The sequence below is a fragment of the Balaenoptera musculus genome, chromosome 10, assembly GCF_009873245.2.
Source record: "Balaenoptera musculus isolate JJ_BM4_2016_0621 chromosome 10, mBalMus1.pri.v3, whole genome shotgun sequence".
Lineage (NCBI taxonomy): Eukaryota > Metazoa > Chordata > Mammalia > Artiodactyla > Balaenopteridae > Balaenoptera > Balaenoptera musculus.
Genome location: NC_045794.1, coordinates 100,287,679 through 100,302,460, shown reverse-complemented (window position 1 = coordinate 100,302,460; position 14,782 = coordinate 100,287,679). Strand labels below are relative to the sequence as shown.

General features: G+C 54.1%; 1 protein-coding gene across 2 annotated transcripts; it reads right to left on the bottom strand.

Annotated features, from left to right (window-relative positions):
- Positions 1-6,065: 6,065 nt before the first annotated feature.
- Positions 6,066-13,894, bottom strand: UPK3A (uroplakin 3A). Of its 2 annotated transcripts, XM_036867116.1 has the most exons (6): positions 13,817-13,894; positions 12,630-12,785; positions 11,468-11,747; positions 9,890-9,972; positions 8,077-8,209; positions 6,066-6,406 (listed from the first exon to the last, which is right to left on the bottom strand). In XM_036867116.1, exons 1-6 carry the CDS (start codon positions 13,866-13,868, stop codon positions 6,247-6,249), a joined length of 864 nt encoding a protein of 287 aa, XP_036723011.1. In that variant the 5' UTR covers positions 13,869-13,894; the 3' UTR covers positions 6,066-6,246. The 2 variants fall into 2 exon arrangements, with proteins under 2 accessions (XP_036723011.1, XP_036723012.1); XM_036867117.1 differs by lacking the exons at positions 9,890-9,972; positions 11,468-11,747 and having other exon boundaries at positions 6,247-6,406; positions 13,817-13,892.
- Positions 13,895-14,782: the final 888 nt, after the last annotated feature.

Genomic DNA, 14,782 nt, shown 5'->3' with positions numbered 1-14,782 from the left:
CCTGCCCTGCCAGCCAGAGTTAATGGCTATTTCCTCTCTCCTCAGCACCTCCCCCCATCCCCCCACCCACCCCCCCGCGGGTTTTAAAGTTGGCTAACAAACCCCACCCCACCCCCAGCCTACAGGGAGCCTCCCATTCGTGAGGGAAGTCGTGCTTGTAAGTTTCAAAAGCCTGTGAACTTTGGGGCCCCAGAGCCCCGAACACCGTGGGGGCCAGTGAGTCAGGGGTGAAGGAGGAGCAGAGGTGGGCTTCCTATGTGGTGCCAGGCACTCGCCTGTGTTCCTTTAGTTCTCGGAACAAGGTGAGGAAGTCGCCATCGTTATTATTCCAGATGGGGAAGCTGAGGCACATTTAACCACCACTGCCTGCAGCTCCTAATGCCCTGTACCCAGGGTCGGAACACAGTGCAATTCAATTCCTGAGCACCTGTGCTGAGTGCTGGGCACCTGTGTTACCCGAAAACCGGGTTCACCTCTTGGTGAATGTGGAGCCAAAAGACACAACTAAGCCAAAAAGCGTGTGAAGGGACTTCCCTGGTGGTCCAGTGGCTAAGATGCTGCGCTCCCAATGCAAGGGGCCCGGGTTCGATCCCTGGTCAGGAAACTAGAGCCCACATGCAGCAACAACCTATCCCACAGGCTGAAACTTTAAAAAAAAAAAAAAAAAAAAATCCCACATGCTGCAACTAAGACCTGGCACAGCCAAATAAATAAATAAATAAATATTTTTTAAAAAGAGAAAGCAGGAGAAGGAAGGATTTATTATTACTTGCAGCAAGTAAGGAGAACACTGGGAATCTTTCCCAAAGCAGTGTATCCCTAGACCACAAAATAGGGAAAGTTTTAAGCTAAGGGTGGGGAATTCCCTGGTGGTCCAGTGGTTAGGACTCCGTGCTTTCACTAACGAGGGCCCGGGTTGGGAACTAAGACCCCACAAGCCACGTGGCACGGCCAAAAAGAAATAATAAACTAAAGACGCATGCATGTTCACGAAGGGGCTTGAGCAGAGGAGAATTCTGCATAGAATTGGGGCAAAGGTCGACAGAGTCCAAGCTTTAGTTGATTGAAGTCAGAAGGGTCAACGTCATCTTTCTGTCCTCCACTTGGATGGGGGCCTTAGTTCCTGCAGAACTCAAAGACTGTATTGGATTAGGATGTATATCTCTTGAGGAGGAACTTGGACTCTGTTTTATCACTGACTATTGTTTCTTGACTGCTTTTACTTTGTTCCTGCATTCCCTCACTTCTCTTAATATCATTAATTACTGAGACCTGTTCAAGGGCAAGCACTATGGCCAAGCTGACATCCCAAAATGGCTTAGGCCAAAAATAGCTTCTCTTATGTCAAGAAAGCCATGCCTGGTTCTCTTTCTCTGGGGACCCCCTAACCTATCTGCTTACACCTGGACCTGTAGGAGACAGCCCCTGCCCTCAAGGGCCCCAGGCCCCAGCGTGGACCTTGATAAACAGAACCCTGTGGGCTCGGTGCTGTCAGAGGTCAGACCCAAGGCGCAGCGGGGCCCCGGGCAGGGTGTGCCAGGATGGTGGAGCTGGAGTAATCAGTTCAGCTCTAGGCGAGGTGCAGGCTGGAAGTCTCGGCCCCTCCACCCAAAAGCTCAGCCAGGCAGCCTTACAAGGACAAAGCCAGCAGAAGGGACACCTTGGGAACAATGCCTTCCCCTCCCCTCCCCCATATCCAAGAGAGACACAGCTTCTCTCAAGCTGTGGAAAATTACTGGGAGGCACTGCCACCTGGCCGCGTTGCACACTCTCAGAGCAGATAAGGCAGTGGCGGGGCAGGTAGACAAGGAGCCGGCATGGTGCTGGGGTGCGGGCGTATGTCACACAGTGTGGGCCCTGCAGGGTGTAGGAGTCCGCATCCCAGCCTCCACCCCACTGGTGTGAGCACGTCTCATTCAGCGTGTACTGAACACAGGAGTGAATATGTGTATGTGTGAACCCACAAGGCTCGGTTCCCCAGACAGACCCCACTCACTTCTGTGCAGAAGTTGCTCTCGTGGATATGCTTTTGTGTGTTTAACTACTGTTTATTGAGCACCTACCACGTGCCACGTGCTAAACTCTCCATATGCATCTTACCGCACCTGTCAGTCGTCCTATGCGGTAGGTATTATTATTCCCCTTTAACAGACTGAAAAGCAGACACTGAGGACTTAACGGTAACCAGGCCAAGCTGGAAGGTGGGCATCTGCTTGGACCGCTGCAGGACATGCCTGGCTACAGAAAGGGTGTGGTGTTGGCAGAATGGAGAAAAGGGACAGAGTCACAGGCGGGGCCCCGGGAGAGGGAAAAGACATCAGGGATGAGCTGACAATCCTTCCATCCCAGAAAGGAAGTTGTTGCTCTGTTGCCACGGAAAGACCCACATCATAACACAAAGATGCCCTGCACGGGTGTAAAGCCCTGATGTATGCATATGGTATACGTCTGGACCACACCCTACGTAGATAACACACACACTACGCCCCCGTGTGGCTTGTGGGATTTTAGTTCCCGGAGCACGGGTGGAACCGGAGCTGTCGGCAGCAAAAGCGCGGAGTCCTAACCACTGGACCGCCAGGGAATTCCCCTACGCCCCCCCACATCAATTTCCTGTAGAAACTCCTGGTGCTGTACCTGTGTCTGGGCAGGCTGGCAGGTAGGACTGTGACGCCAGTGCTGGGCAGCCAGTGGGGGGTGTGTAGCTAGCAGGACGGCTTTGCTGGCAGGAGAAGGGAGGAGGGAAGCTTGGAGAAGTCTCTCTGGCCCTCCTCCGCTGTTCCGTCTGCCCCCCACCCGGGCCCCAGCTCAGGCCTCCTCACCCCTGGCCTGGAAGTTTGCAACAAGCCACACTGAGGTCTCGGCTCACCAATCCAGGCCCCTGCTCCCCAGCAGCCATGATAAGGCCAGGGGGACCAGCATGAATACCTCCTAGGAGCTGAGAACACAGCAGGAAAACAGCCCCTGCCCTCATGGAGCTGATGGTGTAGAAGGGAAATGGGCAATATACACATGTGTCACGTGCCTAGGCCCATGCTCCACAGTAAGAGAAGCCACCGCAATGAGCAGCCCACACACTGCAAGGAAAAGTAGCTCCCGCTCGCCACAACTAGAGAAAGCCCGTGCACAGCAGTGAAGATCTAATGCAGCCAAAAATAAATTAATTAATTAATTTTAAAAAACATAACCATTATTAAAATTTATAAAGAAAAAAAAACACTTGTCAGGGCGTGGGGAGGCTATAAAGAAAATGGCAGCTGGGTCAGGGACAGACACCACTATGAAAATAAAAGGGCAAAACACAGCCTGGGAGCAATTTGCAAACACATATCTGACTAAGGACCCAATCTAAAATATACTAAGAACTTATAACTCAATAATAAACGAAGAACCCAGTTTTTAAAAACTGAGCAAAAGATTTGAACACGTTTCATCAAGGAAAATATATGAACGGCAAATAAGGACCTGAAAAGATGTTCAACATTATTATGGGGAAATGCAAATCAAAACCACTACACACCACCAGAATGGCCAGCATTTAAAAGCCTGACCATACCAAGTGTTGCAGAAGATGTGGAGGAACTGGAACTCTCACACTGTTAGTAGGAATGTGAAGGCATACAACCACTGCACACCTATCAGAATGGCTAAAATAAAAAATAGTGTTGTACTTCCCTGGTGGCACAGTGGTTAAGAATCTGCCTGCCAATGCAGGGGACACGGGTTCGAGTCCTGGTCCGGGAAGATCCCACATGCCATGGAGCAACTAAGCCCGTGCGCCACAGCTACTGAGCCTGCGCTCTAGAGGCCGTGAGCCACAACTACTGAAGCCCGCGCACCTAGAGCCCATGCTCCGCAACAAGAGAAGCCACCACAATGAGAAGCCCGAGCACCGCAACGAAGAGTAGCACCCACTTGCTGCAACTAGAGAAAGCCAGCGTGCAGCAACAAAGACCCAACACAGCCAAAAATAAATTAAAAAAAAAAAAAAGTAAACATGCACTTCCCATGCAACCCAGCAATAGCTCTCAGGTATTCGTCCCAGAAAAATTAAAATTATGTTCATGTAAAAACCTTACATAAATGTTCATAGCAGCTGTATTCATAACAGCTAAAAACTGAAAACAGCTCAAATGTCCTTCAGTGGGAGAACAGATACACAAACTGTGGTCCATTTACATCACGGGACACTTACTCAGCAATAAAAAGGAATGCACTGTTGATACCTGCAACAACTTGGATGGGCCCCAAGGGAATTACGCTGCTGGAAAAAAAAAAAACTCAAAAGGTTATATGTTGAGAAAAGTTGAGAAAAATCACCTCCTCCTCCAGGAAGCCCTCCTGGCTATGCCAGCCCTGGTTGGGTGGGGAGAGTAATCCTATCTCTGATTCTTACAGCACTTCTAGACTGACCTGTGTGTCGAAGGCCAGACCATGCTCTGTCCAGGGCTCTGCTCTGACAATTCCTCTGTGCATTTCTATTCTGACCGGAAGGGTGGCTCCGAGTTTTCCCAAGCCTGGGGCTCAGGGTTTGGTTGGATTTAACTGAATGACATCACCTCGTGATTGATTAGATCTCAGAAAAAATCACTTATTTTGGAGCAACCTTCACAAGCATTCTGACTCTCTTTGCACAGATGAGGTCAGAGGAGCCCAGAGAGGGTACTTCCTTGCCCCAAGTCACACAGCATGTCTACAGTGATCAGCTCATTGATGAACCATGATTGAGATGGGAGAGAAGGTGAAGCAGCATCTGTGTGGAGGTGGAAAGCTCAGCTCTGAAGGCCCTGCCAGCTCAGTCATGGGAGGAGAGGATCCTTCAGAATCTGAGAAGTGAGCTAGAAAAATTGCTTCTGTGGGTATTTATAATTAGAAGTTTCTGTGAAGCTTGAGTCCAGCCCAGAATCCATGAACCAAGCCCAGCCTCTCCCACCCACCCCCGCCCACCAGCTTGGGTTATTCTGCAGACTGGAGAGAACTGGCTGGAAGCTGGCCAAGGCTTGGCTTCTGCCTTCGAATCCAAGCTCACCCCCCAACCCCATGCTGCCCAAAGATGAAGGTTTACCCTCTTCTCCCCTGTGCTGCACAGAAGGGGCCTGAATGCCATTCCAAAGGGGCCAACGGCCTCCTGCCTTGTCAGCTATGGCCCCCTCTGGTGCATCTGGACATGTCTCAGCATCCGTGATCTGGTGCCCTGAGAGCACCCCATCAGCCTGCTGGGGCTCTTCCTCACAGCTGTCAGGTAGCATTCTTGCTTTAACCAACCCTGCTCTGACAAACCTCTTTTTTTTTTTTTTTTGGTCGCACCGCTTGGCATGTGGGATTTTAGTTCCGCAGCCAGGGATCAAACCTGCGCCCCCTGCACTGGAAGCACGGAGTCTTAACCATTGGACCGCTGGGAAAGTCCCCTGACAAACCTCTTCTTCTTTCAGTGATGGAAAGTGGGACTGACTTGTTTTGCACATCCCAGAAAGGAAAGCAGTCTTGCTACCTGGCTCAGAAGACAGAATTGAGTTATCTGTGTGGAGACTCACAGACCCAGGACTGGGAGAGCCCGTCTGCCCCCCAAGAGGACTTGGTGCCCCTCCCCTGTGTCCTGCAGCCTCTTTTGCCTGCCTGTGGTGGGGTCCTCAGAGAAAGCTGTGAAGGGACCCAGAAGTGCATGGCCCTGAAATTAACTGTTTACATCAGCCCATTTTACAGATGAGGAAACTGAGCCCCAAAGAGAAAGAGCTGACTACAGGGTTGGTGGGGGGGACAGGACGAGCTGCCAGCAGAGCCGTAACCTGGACCCAGATCAGCTTCTGGTACCTCACAGCCAGCAAACCCAAAAACAGCATCTAATAATCCCTAAAGCTCACGCGAAGCCCTCAGGGGAGGTGCTGATTTCCCATCTTCCGGAGGAGCCTGAGACTCAGACAACCCCGGTGCCCTAACAGCCCTGATTTCCTTACCCTCTCCACCATCGCTTTGACTGAAAATTAGCCCCCTACCCCCACTCTCCAGAGAAACAATGCAAACCCTCAAAATGACGACTCATTCATTCATTCAACATCTCACTCATTCATTCTGTAAGTCTTTATTGAACTCAAAATCTTGGGAAGATTTTATTAAGTGCTTTCCTGCAGTTGGACCAACAGGCCCTGTGTTCGCCTTGGTTGGGGTCAGGGTGTGAACATGGCCCCCCGCAGACCCCTGAGCAAGCCCCTCGGGGAGACTGTGGCCGCCCAGAAGTGGCATCCGGGCTCAGTCCTGGAGCTTGCTGGCATACACCTCGGCCCTGTCCAGGGGCGGCCCCCGGTTCACAGATGTGTACGAGGGCTCCGAGGTCCCCAGGGACTTGGGGACGGCCTCCTGTGTGATCTGGGAGTCGTGGGCTGTTTCCCCGTCAGCACTGCCCATGTCCCTGATGGAGGAGATGAACAGAGCCGGGGTTAGGAGCGCAGAGCAAACCCCAACCCCTCAGCTGGTCAGGGACCTTTCTACTTAGACATTGCTTTCACGGAGGTCACCTTAGGCCTTCATTCAATAGACCAATCTTTCCAGAGCACTTACTGTGTGCCAGGCCCTGGGATAAGAAAAGTGTCACTCTTGGAATTGTGTGAACAATTTACAGGTCTTACCATGAGCTGGACAAATGTCTCCAAAGAGCTAAGATTGTATGGGGAGACAGACCACAGCACACAATGACCAGACAGAGTGGATGAGTCCACTGGAGGGCTTCCTGGAGGAGGGGACAGTTAATCTGGCCTTAAAGGAGGAGAATGGAGGCACAGAAATGTATTCCAGGCATTTGATAGGAAGGGCTAGGGAGTGTCTGGGGCAAGAGTGCAAAGTTGGGTGCAGCTGGAGCTGGGGTGGGGATGGTAGGAGGGACGAATGGAAGAGCCAGGCTAAAGTCAGATAACAGGACCTTGGTGCCAGATTAGGGTGCTGCCCAAAGGGAGGGAGGGACATCACCACATCTAGACTGCTCCCAGGTCTGGCCAGACAGACCAGTCTCTTGGTGGCTAATCTCATCTATTATCTGTGTTTTTAACTTAAATGTCAGAGGGCAATCTGATTTCCAAGTTCACTGCCTCCTCCCTACTCCATCCTTCACCCACCCCACGTCTCCTCCTTCCTGGCTAATCTCTACCTTTCCACGTAATTTCACCTACTCCAAGGAGCTTTTCCATCCGCTGCACCCGCGCTGGGACAGGCACCCCCACCCCGCCCCCCATCTTTAAAGCCGCCTGGGTCTCCTGCCTCTCTTGCTGAGATGCACACTGCATGTGAGTTTTCAATTCATCCCAGTCCTGATAAAAATTTGTTCCTGCTGTTCCTTCCTCCAGGAAGCCCACCCTGATGCTCCAGGTAGGATCTGCCCTGCCCTCTTCTGGATTATCATGGCACCTGCACCTGCGGCTGCCTTGATTCACCCCCTGCTCCATCCTCCCAGGATTAGTGGATTCCTGTCTTTCCACCAGGCAGCCCCATAAGCTGCTCCAGACACCCCATGGGACACCTCCAGTCCTGATCTAAATAGATGCACATCAGAGTTGGTAGTGGCGTCAGGAGACTCAGGAGCTCTGGTCCAGCTCTGTTTTACCTGGGGGTGTGACCCTGGGCCACCCTTCCCCCCTCAGGCCTCAGTTTCCCCATCTGTACTGCAAGCGAGTGAATTATAATGACAACAGAAGCTAATACCCATTTAGTACCTGGGTACTGCCCTGAGGACTCTATAGGGAATATTTCACTTAACCCTCGCAACTCCATGGGGCAGATAATATTGATTAGAATCTCCATGTTCCAGAAGAGGAAACTGAAGCATAGAAGGATAAGACACTTGCCCAAGACGCACAGCTGTGTCAGAGCTCGGATCTGCCCACAAAGCCCCAGTGCTCAGCAACCCCCTACCCAGCTGAAGACTTGACCTTGGACACCCCAGGACCCTGCTCCCCTCTCACTAGACCCCACCCCACCCAGGGTGGAAGGCAGCTCTCTTGCTCCCGGGCTCCCCCCACCTCAGAAGACCCTCCTGGTGGAGTGTGTCCCCAAGCCCTGCCCGCGCCCCCCCAACTGGCGGGAACTCACGCGAGGCTGAGGACAATGGCGCCAGCACAGCCAATGAGCAAGAAGAAGGGCAGGGAGCCCAGGATGGACGTGATGACGATCATGCCCCCGCTCCGCCGGCCCGGCCACGTGTCGATCGCCGAGTACGGAGCGACTGTGGGATGCAGGCTGGTTACTCTCCAGGTGCTGCACCCCCCAGCCTCCTCCCAGGGACGCACAGGGAAGCCTTCCCTGCCCTGGAAGCCTAAAATCTCAGGGGTGAAGCAAGGACCCAGGTCAGTGCCTCTCCCTGGGTTTCAGGTGTAATTATCTGACTTGCTACCACATCCCACTCCCCAACTTTCTCTTGCGTGTGTCTGCTCTCACCCTCTTTTAACCGTCTTTTTGCATAATTTTGAATTATGAACTGACTCAAGTTTTCTGGTGAGACGGACGGGATACAGATTATAAACAAAATAAAGGTGGAGCAAAGATCCCCAGTCTAACGGAGTCAGGGGGACTGTGCCCTCCCTCTGCTCTGGCCAGTGTCACCCTTTTGGAACTAAGTGGACAAACCATTTATAGGTCCTACTGTGAGCTGGCTTTTCGTCCAGTGTCTCCTGTAAATCCCATGAGACCCCCGTTCTGCAGATTGCTCCCTGCAGCTCAGGGAGATGAGTTCCTGTTCAAGGGCACTCAGACTCCAGCCTCAAGCCTGTAGGTCTGTCTCCCTGCCCCAAGAGAGCTGGGCCTGGTGCTTTTATCTGGATTACCCGAAGGAATCCTGCTGGAGGAGCAGAGCAAGGATTCTTCTTCCCACTTTTCAGATGGGAAAACTGAGGTCCCACCCAGCAGTGAGGCTCAGACGCTGGGCTTGAACTTGGGACTCTCGGCCCCAGGGCAGTGCTGTTTCAGTGGGACCACAAAGCATGGGCGTGCCATTGGAGGGGTGAGCGGGGACAGAGGGTAGGAAGGAGCCCCCAGCCACATGCACGCCTGCCCAGCTACACCCTCACTAGCCGTGTGACCTCAGGCAACCTCACAGAGCCCTAACTGGCCCATAAGATTACCATGGGTGGCAGGGGAATTGTTTTTTTTTTGGCTGTGCCTGCAGCTTGTGGGATCTTAGCCCCCCGACCAGGGATCGAACCCAGGACAGCTGAAGTGAAAGTGCGGAGTCTGGACTGCCAGGGAATTCCCAGGGAGTTCTAAAGTTAGGGTCACAGGTCGTCAAAGTTACCGTAGGAAATCTCTTCTGTCACCCCTAAGGTTCAGCAGACATGATTTGGTGTGTATAAACCTGGTATCTGTGTTGAGAACTCAGATGGAGGCTTGAGGGGGACAGGGCAGGACCACCGGCAGATGCCTGGGCCTGCAAGACCCCCCATTTCAGAAAAACCATAGGAGAATGGCACTCCTGCTGCCGCCAGGGCTCATGCCCCTGTGGCTAAGATGCCTCTGGAACCACCCTACAGGATAATGATGTTGTCCTTGGGAGGGCTCAACAAAGGGGCTCGTTAGGGTCTAAATGCAGGATAAAGGCTGAGCCCTTTGGAGGCAAATGCACCATCAGGGCTGGAAATGCCGGCTGACTCTGTCTTCAGTTACACCATCCACAGCCAGCCCAAACACCTGCAAATCTTCCACCGGCCTCTGTCATGACACCTGGTCCTCGAGGGAGGGAGGGAGGGAGGGAGGGAGGGAGGATGAAGTCTTGGGTTAAACTATTTTAAGATGCATTTTCCTCATAACCCAATAACCTGCCTGTATCTGGGGAGACTTTTCCAAGTGACAGCATGTGTCTGCTTCCCTGGGTTCCCTTGAGGACCACTCCCAGCTCACCTCCACCACTTACGTCGGTTGGTGCGGATGGGGTCCGACCACAGGGTCTGGTCCTGTACCAAGCCTGTGGACATATTGACCAGGACGTACTTGAATCTGGAAGGAAATGGAGCAGGGATGACTTCTCTCCATCCTGTGAGCCTCAGCCACAGGGAGGGGGAGGGACCGGGGCAGAGCTGGGACTCGTAGGAGATGGAGATCTAGGTGGCCCCAGTGGGTGGGGTGGGGGTGGGGGGCTCTGGCAACAGGATGCTGCTGGACTTCGCATTAGCAGCACCTTTGCCAGGTGTTTCCACAGCTCAGATGCCACCTCATCCACAAAGCCGTCGGAGCCTAGGCTCTCCCTCTGGGAGCCGCTCTGTTTCTCTGCCGTATATATTGTGCACGTAGCAGATTTGTTGACTATTGACCCATCTGTCCTTTTTGCATTTTTGCCTTCCTCTATTCCCAGCCTGGTCCTCGATCTCACAAAAGAGACTTAAAAAAAAGGAATAATATCCATTTGCAACCCCGATGCCCTGTGATAAAGGCTAACTTTATATCCAGAAAATCCCAATCAAGTGTTACAAAACATAAAGGAAGATCAGGTGACACAGTACAGAATACCCATGGCCTACTTTAGGTCTTCTTCACCCTCAGTTAAAAATGATGGATGTTCTGAGATCAAAGAAATCAACAGCCTCTAGTCTGACACACAAAAAAATGAAGACCCTTAAAATCTTTGTAGCATCCAGTGTTTTGCTTAATCCCTGCTTCTCTAGGTTTGAAGATGAGAATTCCAGAGGCTGGGATGTGTGCCCTGTGTCCCCTAGGTAGGGTGGGCTCAAGTAGGAGGGAGAGGTTTTCCCATGTTAAGAACAAGGTCAGAGGTAAGGGTTGAGGGTGGGGAAGAGGACAGCCAGGACTCAGGTCCTGCCCAGTGGCCGAGGCCAGAGGAGGGGTGAGCCCTGTGAGAGGATGGAGGTAAGGGATGGTCTGGGCCCCAGATGTGGCCTAGAGGGTACAGAGGCCCCAACCTAGGCGTCTCCATGGTAACAGGGGTGAGTGTAATCAAGGCTTGGCGCTGGGTGAGACGCCTGGCCCTGGGTCAGGGCTGAGCCCCCAGCTCGGCACAGAGCAGATGCTCAGGAAATACGCGTGGAAATGAACCAGGGAGCTGCTCTGCGGTACACTGCAGGAAGGCGGGAGAAGTCTTTGCGCTGAGCCCCAGCTTTTCTCGAGGTGACCCCCTTCCCTCTCTGGACCACAGCTCCTTCCCTGTCAAACGAACTGCCACATGGGTGATGGGCCAGGACCAGGTGCATAACTTGTAGGGCCCAGTGCAAAAAGGAAAATGCGGCCCCTAGTTTAAAAGTTAAGAATTTCAAGATGGCAATGGCAGAGCATTAAGCCAAGAGGGGGTCCTTCTGAGCGCAGGGCCCTGTGCACGGTCACGAGCCCAGGAAGCCAGGAATCCTTTATGGCACCCGGGACGGTCCGGGCAGGTGGTAGGCTCCAGAGAAATGTGGGTTCTCACACTTCACCGGCTCTACATCGCCCCACGTCGGGGCTGGGGCACACCTGCCCCCCTCCCGCAGCCGTTCACACCCACCTGTATTCCGTGGCTGCTGACAGGGGTGGGTTGCAGAGGCCCCAGAAGTTGGGGTCAGACAGGCAGGTCCCATTGGTGCCCACCCTGACCAGGTATGCGTTCAGGATCTCCGAGGCCCGGGACACATCCCTGACAGCATCCAAGCTGGGCAGGTCGCTGCAGGGGGTCAGGTCAAAGGCCGCCGCCTTGTAGGGGCCTGTCCTCCCTCCCTCTGTTTGCTGGAACGTCGAGCTGAGAGGTGCCTTGGTGCTGTCCTGCACAGAGGCGTTCCTGAAGCTGGCTGTAGAGGCAGTGCCAGGAGTGAGGTTCCTGGCCACCCCAGCTTAGTCACTCACTCAGTCATTCAACAAACGTCCCTAAGCATCCTCTCTGCGCCAGCGCTCTACTGGGCCCTGGGGTCTCTTCCTTACTTGCTGGGTGATCTTGGACCACTCACTTTACCTCTCTGGACCCTCTGTGAAATGGGAGGAAAATACCTCGCAGTGCCTGCAGATTGGGATTGGGCACAGGTAGGCAGTCAATACTTGCTTGCTGAAAGAATAAAATGATGACCCCACAGGAGCTGCTGTAAATGGCTGCTGGCTAGAAACGTAAGAGGTTGTCATCGGGTCCCTACTCTCAGATCCCAGGGTTGCTGCCAGTGAACAGGTCGGGGCTGGCCCAGAGCCCTCAAGTCCAAATGCGTGGCTTCCATCCCAAACACCGATCTTGAACTACCGCGGGAAACCTTGGGCAGGACTTGAGCTTGAGGACCAGAGAATCTGATTTGCTCTCCAGCTCCGGGAGCTCCCATGAGTTACTCAGCCTCTCTGAGCCCCGATTATTTGCCCCTGTGATGAGCATCCTAACAGTTACCTTGCAGGCAGGTTGTAACTATTAGCTCTAAGGTGTGCGAAGCACGAAGCACAATGTAAGTACTCAGTGATTGATGCTGTTATTATTTCCCCCACTAGACTGGATGTCCCTCCAGGGCAGATGCACGTCTGTGACCGCAAGCACCCAGCCCAGGGCTGGCACAGAGCGGGCACCAGTGCATGTCAGTGAGGTGCATGGGGTGGTTTAATTGCAGGGATGGAGCACCCCTCTACCTGTCTCCTTCCCTCCTGCCTGCAGACAGGTCAAAGCCCCTTTCAGAGCAGCCCAGAGGAAGCAGGACCCTTACCTGAGTCGACCAGGACATAGAGGTAGACCTCGTAGGTGCCATGGAGGGCCGCTGAGCTGTCAAACATGCAGAGAGGCTTTTCCAAGGCCACAGTGGTGAGTGTGGGGTTGCTGGTGGCAAAGGTCACACTAGCCAGCTGGGGCTGGAGGTTCACACCTGGAGGAGCAATGAGGCCAGGAGCTGACCCCCAGCAGAACTGTCCACACCCACGGGCACCCTCTGCGCACGTGCACGCGCACGCACATACACACACACACACCCCTCTGCAGTTACTGAACATCTGCGGTGAGCCAGGCACTGGGTTTCACTCTCCCTGTGGGCCATCTCAGGAACTTGTCTCAGACACGGGCAGCATTCCCGTCCCCACCCAGCCATCCTGACCAGAACCAGGAAATCCAGCTGAACTACTTCTCTCTCGCTCCCCCCAACAGACATTCAGTCACCGAGAACCCCATTGCCCCGCCTATGCATCTCTCCACCCCGTCAGCCCGGTCTGAGTCCACCCTCTTCACCTGGACCCTAGTAAACAGCCCTCCCCCATCCTCTGCTCTCTATCGTGCAAATCTGACTGCGTCCCTCTCCTGCTGGGCCCCTTCCTGGCTCCCCACTGCCCTCCAACACGGTCCAGCCTCTCTGGAGGGGCAGTGAGGTCCTGAAGCTCTGGGCCTTGCCTCGTGGGTCTCCAGCCTCCCCTCCATGCACACCCCCTGACCTCATGCTCCGGTCACACCGATGGACAATGGGTGGGAGGTTCCCAGGATAGACAATGCCACCGCCCTCCTCCCTGAACTTGCCCATGCTGCCCCTTCACCTGAAATATCCCTCCGTGTCCCGAGTCCAAGCGTCACCATGAGTCTAGTCCAGTCCCTTCTCTGCTCTCCCACAGTCCCCTGTGTGCTTGTCTCTTGCAGCACCCAACACAGAACCCTCGAATCCCCATCAGAGGAAGCTTATTAATCAACGTTGGCTATTATTATTAATATCTAGGTCCCCAGAGCCTGCACAGGGCCTGGCACAGAGCAGGCATCTGTGCCCATTCCTGGAGGGAATAAGTTCCCATCCCTGATGCCACTTCCCATCCAGGCTCCTCTGGGGACCCTTCAGGAGGATCAGGGTGCAGGACACGCCCCGGGACACAGCTGCCCGCCCTCCCCGGGCACAGCCCCCTCCTCTCATCCGCCCTTTACCTGAGCCAAGTCGCAGGCAGCCGAGGGCCAGCAGGACCCAGAGCGGAGGCATCGCCCGAGAGAAGCTGCGACAGGGCGGGCGGTCCAGGGGGCGAGCGTGCACCGCGCCTCTCCCATCGCGCGCACCTGTCGGCCCTGGACCCCGGGCGCGCCCCGCCCCCGCCCGAGTCAGCCAATCTTCGGCCTCCTCGCAGGATATTTACATAAACCCCGCCCCGGGCTCCCCCGGACCGCGAGGTGCTCAGGGCACAAATCCATCCCCGCCGGACCTTCCCCGTCCCCTGACCGAAGCTCCTACTGTGTGCCACGGCTGGAGCGGCGCTTTCAGGGCGTCTCTCGCCTAATGAGACCTTGGGGGCAAGCCACTCCCTCTTGGAGCCTTAGTTTTCGCACTGTAAAGTGAGGACGCTGATTCCTTTATGGAACTCTATTTATGGAAACCCTACTATGTGCCACTCACTGGGCTCTTGTGAAGATGAAACGGGTTAACGGGTGAAAGTGGTGTCATGGAAAACCTCGAAGTCCTTGGTCTGTGAGCTGTCTGGAGACCTCTGGTGTGGCCCTTCAGTTCACAGGTGCAAGGCCAAGGCCCCGGGAGGCCAGGGACTCGCCAAGGCTGCAGGTGGGCTCCGGGGCTGGTGGAGCGCAGGACTGCTGCCCCCCAGCCCAGGGCTGTTTCAAAAGGGATGGATCAGGGTTTCAAGGCGTGCTTCCTGGGGGAGCTTTTGAAAATAGTGTTGGGGTCTTCACCTGGACCAGATGGTTCCCTCCAGCATCAGGAAGCGTGCACATCTCCCAGTACACCTTAGATTTTACATTTTAAAAATAAAAGTAAAAGGATGGGATTTTTTAAAACTGGAGCCCAACAGTAACTAGTGAATCTGTGTATGACATTGATGGCATAACCACTTGAAGAAAAGGACTGTACCTGAGGGGCTTTGGAACAGGCTTGCCTGCCTGTGCTCT

Bases quoted from the DNA above. Each gene is read 5' to 3' on its own strand.
- UPK3A (XM_036867116.1), bottom strand. From the start codon at position 13,868: ATGCCTCCGCTCTGGGTCCTGCTGGCCCTCGGCTGCCTGCGACTTGGC. The intron at 9,973-11,467 runs GTGGGTGTGAAC...ATTTCCTTCCAG, and splicing joins TCAGCAGCCACGGAATACAG to ATTCAAGTACGTCCTGGTCA. The intron at 8,210-9,889 runs GTAAGTGGTGGA...TGCATCCCACAG, and splicing joins CCCCATCCGCACCAACCGAC to TCGCTCCGTACTCGGCGATC.